The sequence below is a fragment of the Peromyscus californicus genome, unplaced genomic scaffold (genome assembly GCF_007827085.1).
Source record: "Peromyscus californicus insignis strain IS unplaced genomic scaffold, ASM782708v3 Scaffold_13__1_contigs__length_99412109, whole genome shotgun sequence".
NCBI lineage: Eukaryota > Metazoa > Chordata > Mammalia > Rodentia > Cricetidae > Peromyscus > Peromyscus californicus.
The window spans coordinates 97,073,912-97,081,924 of record NW_026294424.1 but is presented as its reverse complement, the minus strand read 5'-3'; the positions used below and the strand labels follow the sequence as shown (position 1 = coordinate 97,081,924).

General features: G+C 45.0%; 1 protein-coding gene across 15 annotated transcripts in view; it reads left to right on the top strand.

Annotated features, from left to right (window-relative positions):
• Positions 1 to 309: 309 nt before the first annotated feature.
• The window catches only part of Znf644 (zinc finger protein 644), a 76,960-nt gene continuing 69,256 nt past the window's right edge, over positions 310 to 8,013 (top strand). For 4 of the 15 annotated variants that reach the window (XM_052735642.1, XM_052735650.1, XM_052735653.1 and 1 more), the window contains exon 1: positions 473 to 764. In XM_052735642.1, coding sequence (XP_052591602.1) covers positions 667 to 764 — 98 coding nt within the window. In that variant the 5' untranslated portion in view covers positions 473 to 666. The other 11 variants (XM_052735651.1, XM_052735635.1, XM_052735640.1 and 8 more) reach the window with 11 other exon arrangements.

Below are 8,013 nucleotides of genomic sequence, written 5' to 3'. Positions count from 1 at the left end.
TGTTCCACCTTAAAGGGCCTAGGCATGCCTAGTCCTTGGGTCTTGCAGAGTTTGGTCGCCACCATATTTGGAGCGTGCCTACTTTGGGGCGGGAACCTCCTTGGGAGTGCTTAGGTCACCGCTGGGGGGAGGTGACCTTGTTCGGGTTTTTGGCACCCGAGAACAGTGGGGGCACTGTTCTGCCGTCCCCCCCGGAGGTCTCACTGGCCCGGGCGCTCCCGCACGCACGCAGCTCCACGGGCCCCGGCGCTGCGCTGCGCTCCGCTCGGCGCCGGCCTCCCCCGGCGGCCCGCCGCCAGGCAGAGGCGGGAAAGCCGCGCGCCTGCGCCGTGGGAACCGAGGCCGCCGGCGAAAAGCGGGGAGCGGAGGGGGCCGTTGGAGCCGAGGAGCGTACAGAGCGGCGTGTGACGCGGGGACGCCGCGCGCTCCCAACGTCGCCCCGGTTTGACGCACACGGCACCAAACTGTGAGTTTCGGGGGTCTTCTTTGGTCGGGTTGGCGGCGGCCCCGGCTGGGTTCCGGGCGTCCGGGCTCGGGCGGTGGCGGGACCGAGGGTGGCGGAAGAAGTTGTGGGGGGACCCGGCCCGCGGCGCCCGGGCCCGGGGAGCTACGCCCTAGGCTGGCTCCCAACCATCCAGAGGGACGCGTTTTGCCGCACAGGCTAAGATGGCGGCGGCGGCCGAGGAGGCGGAGTTGCGGCTGCACAAGGAGCCCGGGCCGCGGGGTCCGGGAGGCGGCGGCCGCGGGGGGCCGCGGAACCTTAGGTGAGCGGCGGCGGCCGCCGCGGGGCGGGACTCGGCGGCGGGCGGGGGGCCTTTCCGCTCGGGCGGCGGAGGATCCGGTGGCGGACACAAAGGGGCCGAGCCGGGCGGGCGCTTAGACTTGGGGGTGGTGGTGGGGGTTTGTGTAGTAGTCACTTGCAGCGGAGCAGCCAGTGAGCGGCAGCGGGAAGGGGGCCGAGATGGGGAGGCCGGGGGAGCCTGGCGGTCGCCATTGTAAATGCCCCGAGTAACGGGGCGGTCCGAGAGCAGTCCGCGGGCGCCCGGTGCGGGGCCGCTCCGTCCGGGCCTGGAGCTCCGGCTCTGGCGTTAACTGTCCACACACCCCTCCCCTGACTTTGGGACAAGACCTCATAGCCCTCCCCTTCTTCCCACTGGTCTGCAACATCTTGTGCCGCTAAGTGCCTGGGAAGTAACTCCACGAGGTAAAAAAAAAAAAAAAAAAAAAAAAAAATCACTCGAAGTGTTTGGGTTGCCAGGAGATTGGTGGGTATCCAGCTAAAGCTTTTTGCCTCTCCAGGTCTGATTCCCTGGCCTTTGTGTCCCTGGGAGCTTAATCTCTGCCAGAGGAAAGCAGGTGTGCTCCATCCACCTCTCCCGAGAACATGAAGATGAGTTGTCCCAGACCCTTCCCCGTGATTGGAAACTTAGGTGGTTTCTTGTCTCGAGACTTCCACAGACGACTCTCGTGTTGGGATCCATCCATGGTTTAGCGACATTAGTGGAAAAGTTTTCTTCAACTGTTTAAGTAATATTGACCTAAGTATTAGTTGTTATAAAACTTTTGATACTAGATTTCAAATTTTATGTGATAAACTCAACGAGGGGATACTTAGAGAGCTCGGGTCCCTGAAATGATGGTCTTGTTCTGTGTACAAGTTAACTTCCACAGAAATAACCAAACACAGTCATCTGTTCTGGACAGTCCTGATGGATGATGCCAAGCTTACTGCTTCTGGGGGGGGCTGTATTAGGTTTGCTTTAATTGTGTCGTAGTTTAGTTAGTGTTTGGTCCCACAAAGCAAAGCATTTCGGAACCTAAACAACTACAGTTCCCCAAAGCAAGGAAACCTGCTTCAGGGCCATGTGTTGTCAGCTCTACTGTATTTTGGGTAGGTTTGTTAAGAGAGAAACTGAGATTCTGTAGTGAAGTTATAACTCAGCATAGACACTCAGATTGGTGAAACGTGGGTGCCTGACTGGTTCTAATGCAGTGGTTTGTATATTGCTGTTAGAAAATATGGCTGTAAGTTTTACATCATGCATTGTATTGGAACTAATGAATATTGAAGTGTGAATTTCAAAAGAGTTGGTGCCTTGTATATGCCATTAATGTAATTACTTGAAGGAATATTTAAACACATTTAGACCATTAACTTAAATTTGAACTTTCCAACATTACTTAAAACTTTAGTTTTCCGTGTTTCTCTCCAGCTATGTGTTTTTGGGTTTTTGAGACAGGGTTTCCCTGTGTAGCTCTGGCTGTCCTGGGACACTCTCTGTAGGCCAGGCTGGCCTGGACTCACAGAGGTCCACCTGGCTCTGCCTCTCGAGTGCTGGGATTAAAGGCGTGTTTTCCCTTTCTTAGCTTTCTTTCTCATACAGAACGGTTAACAGTCAGGTGTATTCCTGGATCACACAGTTTTACCAAAGGGAGAACTCTAAAAGAGCTGCTGTTCTTGCCACTCTCTGAGCAGTGTGCTGAGTGGGGTAAGTGGTGTAACGGGGCTGGGCTTTCAACTCCTATCTTGCCCTAGTTTTGTTAGCATCTGGTAACAAAGGTTTTAAAATCAAAGGGTATTACTGAGGATGCCCGTTAATTAAGTAGTGTCCTTAGTGAGACCACCTGTGACAGTCAATTTAATGTTACATGATTTTGGATCAGTGTTGCTTAAACATGATTTTTGAGATTTTCCAAAGCAAACGTGACCCAGAAATGTGAAAATTAAAAACAAAACCCCAAAAACATGTGCTTGATAAATCTTGGAAAGTTCAGGATAACTGCCATTATTGCTGGAAATTGCTAAGAAATGAAATAGGTGCTGAAAACCATGCCAGTACCTTTCATTTTGTAATGTTTGGTTAGATAAATAAACATGCCTCTTAGACTGCTATTCAGAATGACCTTTGAAGACCAGCTACTACTAGTGTAGGTCTTAGGACATGCAGCAAGTGTTAAGTCGTCTGTGGTGGAGCTCTCACTCTACAAAAGCAGTTGAAATTGTAGGGCTTGTGTGGGTCATTTCAAGTGCTTTTTAAGTGACTGGTTTTGTTTGTTGTTTTTGTTTTTCCTAAGAGTTTAAAGGCTGGTTGATAATTTTCAACACTGAGTAGATTTAATTACACTTAGTCTTGTGGTAATTAGGGTTCCTTGGTGGTTATTTGTAATTATAAAGTGAGTGTCATTTGCACGCCTTCAATGCTTTCCAGGTTTCTTAGTTTGTTCAAGTTCTAGGAGAGAGCTCGAGTTTAAGTGAGACTAATGGGTAGCCGAAGGACTGAAAACTCAAGAGACGACAAATGGTGGAGTGTCTGTCACGCCAGAGACACCCTTAGTTGTGTAGGATTAGTCACTTGGACTCCTCTTACAGTGTGGCTTGTCTTAGAGTACCATCTTAGGACTGCTTTTTCGTCACACAGGGCAAGAATTGGCGTGCAGTAAATGTAGAAGTTGGCTTGTTGAATTGTCAGTTCGAATCTGTAGAAAACAGAGTTTTTAGAAGACCTTATAGAAAAATTAAAAAGAAAAATTTAAAATTGGTGGCTTTGTAAAATCAAACGTTGGAATGAATGGTGGATGTTGTAATTTGGATATTCATAGGTCTTCATGTTTTTCTGCATTTATCTGGTGTGGAGATGTGTTTTGTACATGGTAAATCTGTAAACATTGAACAGTGTCTGAGGTGTAGTCCTAAAAGTGCTGTTTGTGACTAGGGCTAAGTAAAAGGAGATAGCTCCTTATAATAGTGCCACTTAGGCCTTTAGGTTTTGGGGGTTTTAAAATGACTTCTTCTAGCACTAGCTCACCCTGCTGGTTGGCTAAAGTATCTCTCCTCCTCTCTCAAAAACAAATGCCTCATGAGACCCGAGGGTGGAACACTACTGCATTCAGTTGAATCTTCCATGAGGGCATGGAGTCCACCTGAAAGGGTGTTTGTTCTCTTGGTTTTTTTTTTAAAGGCCTTGGTTTCTTTGCTCCTTAGTTTCTTCTCAGCTCTCCAAAGTTGACCTGTGAGGTTCCTTCTTGTTTGAACTCACCCTGATCTTGGGTGATTATGGGGTCATATGCTCTCGTGTTCTCCAAGGTTAGAGACTGGCTAGGCGTGGACGACACTTGTCATCCTCTCACTACTGTAGCTAAGGAAGGATTGTGAACTTGAGGTCTGCGTGGGTTATAGATACAGCAAGACCCTCGGCCTCTCCACCTTCCAAAAGCCTCCTTTTCCAGTTGAGCAATATTAACAAGAAAAACAAAGAAGTCCTGTGAGGTAGCTGTGGCTCTCCAGGAGAAGAAATGCTGAGATTTCAAGAGGAAAAAGAAGGACTTATTGAGGTTGGGGGAGGGAGGCTGGATTAAGTCTACTTTGTGTTAAGAAATTGCCTCTGTGCTAATCTTTGACCTCGTTATCTGTAGTGGGGGATCATTTAGGGTTCTTGGGCCTGTGGTTTTGTGAGTAAAAGTGCAGATAAGTGATTTATTCCCCTTAACTCAATTCTCTTGGTTTAGATTGTGGTAGAAGTGAAGTTGTTAGAGTGGTCCATACAGATTTCATGTGTTACACTGTTCTCAGCATACACGTCATTCATTTAATGTACAGTGTCAGAAAGACCAAGTTGAGTGAGTCTGGGGATTAAAGTACTCTTTACTAAACATGCTTACCTATATTCTGTCAGTTACTGAATTTTTAAGTTTTTGTGGGTTTTTTGTTTTTCTTGTCTCTCTACATAGCATCGGCTGTCCTGGAACTCACTATGTGGACCAGGCTAGCCTAGAACTCACAGAGATCCATCTGCCTCCCAAGTGCTGGGATTAAAGGTGTACAATACCACTGGCTCAGTTACTTCATTTTTTTTAAAGGTTACTTTTTTAATCTTCTTCCAAAGTGTTTATCTGCAAATGCATATGCACATGCATTTTAATCAATTTCCTTACAGTGTTAGATATAATTGGTACTTTCAGACCACCATTAATTGGAGAGGGAGGGTGATTCTCAATTTGCTTGCAAATGGGTTTATGAAGGTAGAGGAAAGCCTTGCTGGAGTTGGATCTGATTTCGTTTGTTAATACTGACAGATAGAAAGTGTGTATGCATACAGAGTTACAGTTGAAGCAGGGAGGGATAAAGGTTAGAAATGTGAGCCTTCAGGCGAAACTGGCAATGTTCAGGTTTAGCAGTGTGAGCGCTAAGTAAGTAATGTAACAGCAGTACCATCTTAGGAGTCTAGAATTCATATAAAGTTAGCTTTCTGGCCCATAATTCTGAGTAAATGTTGCCTAATAAATAGTAGTTACTGTCATTGTTTAGTCTTCCTACAATAATTCAAACTTTTCACCTGTGTGGTCTTAGAATTGTTTGCTTCTGTAAATGTCCCATTTTTAGGCTATATCTACAAAAATGAGAATGTTAACATGAATGTTAGAGCAGGCATAAAAATGTACTTTCTCTGGTTTAGAATCAAACCTATGACCGGGTTACAATTCAGTGTGCTCCACTTGATGGATGAGCAGATGAACTTGGGAGTGAGTGGTTTAGTGTTGACAGTCCTTATTTACAGCAGTCTGAAGTTCATGACTGCCCTTTACATTTTTGACCATGTGGCAGTGACAGTTAGAGGAGAAAAGAAGGTGAGTTGGTTATATGAAAGTTTTGTATCTATACATACACATATATGTATATATATGTCCTAGGTAGTAGTGAGGGGGAGCTCGAGAGATGGCTCAGTTGGTGTCTGCTGTGCAAGCATGGGGACCCCAAGTTAGACTCTCAGGATACATGCCAAAGCCAGCGAGGCATGTGCCTGTGAGTCAACCCCAGTGCTAGGCTGGAAAAGTTAGAATCCCTGAAGCTTATGCATCTAGAGTTCCAGGTTCAGTGAGAGATACTGACCTCTGGCTCCGTACACATGTGCATGTGCACCCGGTCTAATACCATCACCCCTAAACAAAACAAAACAAGAGGCTAGGAAATGTGATCTTTTCATTGGGATTTTTTTTTTTTTTGGTTTTTCGAGACAGGGTTTCTCTGTGTAGCTTTGCGCCTTTCCTGGAACTCACTTGGTAGCCCAGGCTGGCCTCGAATTCACAGAGATCCGCCTGGCTCTGCCTCCCGAGTGCTGGGATTAAAGGCGTTTTTTAATTTCTCCTAATAGAGCATTTCCTTTGCCCATTTTCCTTTTCTCCTGTGTGCCCACACGCATGTGTTGATAAAGTGTTATCTTCCCCTCGTTAATGTTCGGTTCTTTCCCCATTACAAATTCTTAAGCTAAACAAAATTGTACAATCTAGTAAAATTTTTATTTCACACAAGGAGGTATGTAAACATGAAGTACTGTTTCGTTTATGTTTAAAAGTTGTTTTCAGCAATGTAAAAATTAAGGGAAAAATCCCCCATCTCTTTTTTGAGAAGGGGTCTTGTGTAGTCTATGCTGGCCCCCAGTTCATTGTATAGCTGGGATGATCTTGATTTTCCTGCCGCCTCCCAAGTGCTGGGGGTACGGGCTGCATCATCATTCCTGGCTTGAAAGCTACTCCTGATCCTAGCACTATAATATAGTGATGGCATTAATATAAAGTTACATTGTCTATTATGTGTTTTTATAATGCTAAAGAGGCATTTGTTCCCATTTTACATGTAAGGAAGTACCTCAGACTTAGAGCATTATAGTTAACAGATGACCAGGTTTTAGCTCAGATGTATCTTGATCCAAGCTAGAGATGAGTAACACAGAAAAGTTAGTTTGTAAGTAATTTATAGTAGATTGTGGAGGTCAGCACTGCACAATAGAAGTTTGAGTTGAGCTACAAGACTCGATTTAAAATTATAGCCACACGAAGAAATAGGTCAAAAATCAAAATATAGTTCGACCCAATATGTCCAAAATGCTATTTTAATATTTGGATATAACTGAAAAATATTTACATCAATTGTCCATAATGAATCTTTAAAGTCCTGTGCTACTGTAGACATAAAGCACATTTCACTTCAGACTAGACATATAGTTGCTGTATGGGACAGTGCAAGTATAGAAAGTCCTTATTTTTGTTTGTTTTTGAGACAGGGTTTCTCTGTGTAGCCCAGGCTGCCCTGGAACTCGCTCTGTAGACCAGGCTAGCCTCTAACTCACAGAGATCCACCTGGCTCTGCCCCGAGTGCTAGGATTAAAGGCGTGTGCTACCACTGTCCGGTTTAGAAAGTCCTTTTTAGGGTTCTGGATAAAGTATAAAGTTGAAATTTAATTAAAGGAGGATTGAGAAAAAGGAATGCCTGAGAAAAATATTCCTTTAAACAATTGATGGAAATAAAAGCAACTATACATTGAACCCAACTGATAGATTAGAATTCTGGGTTGGGATGTGAGAGGTATAGAAACACAGACTAATAATTATATAGTGGAGTGTGTGTGTGTGCATAATCTATTAGTACTTTATGAATATTGAACTGATAATTTGGAAAAAGTAATACCATACAGAGTTAAGAAAAAGGCTGGGAAAATACCAAAGACTTATGGCTCTTCTGAGATTTCCCATATGGGGATATTGTTTGATTTGCTGTATGATGGTGATTGATCAAGAAGACTGAAAACTGAGGAGTGGATTTTAGATGTAGTTAATAGTGACCTGTTTTTAAATGCTTTATTTAGGCAAAGCTTAAACACAATGGAAATAACACTATTGAGTACCAAAGAATGTACACAGGTACTTTTTCCCAGAATCTAGATCATGATAACATTTTTTGGGGCTGGGGAGATGGCTTCATGGTTAAGAGCACTTGTTGCTCTTCCAGAAGACCGGGGTTCAGTTCCCAGCACCCACATCAGGACATTCACAACTCAGGTGCCAGGGGATCCTATGCTCTCCTCTGGACTCTGTGGATACTGCACTCACATGGTGCTTGTACATACACTGAGGTATACATACACACATAAATATAATCTTTAAGTTCCTCCACCCCAATTTCAGCACTCTCTATAGGTGGGCAGATCTCTGTGGGTTCAAGGCCAGCCTAGGCTACAC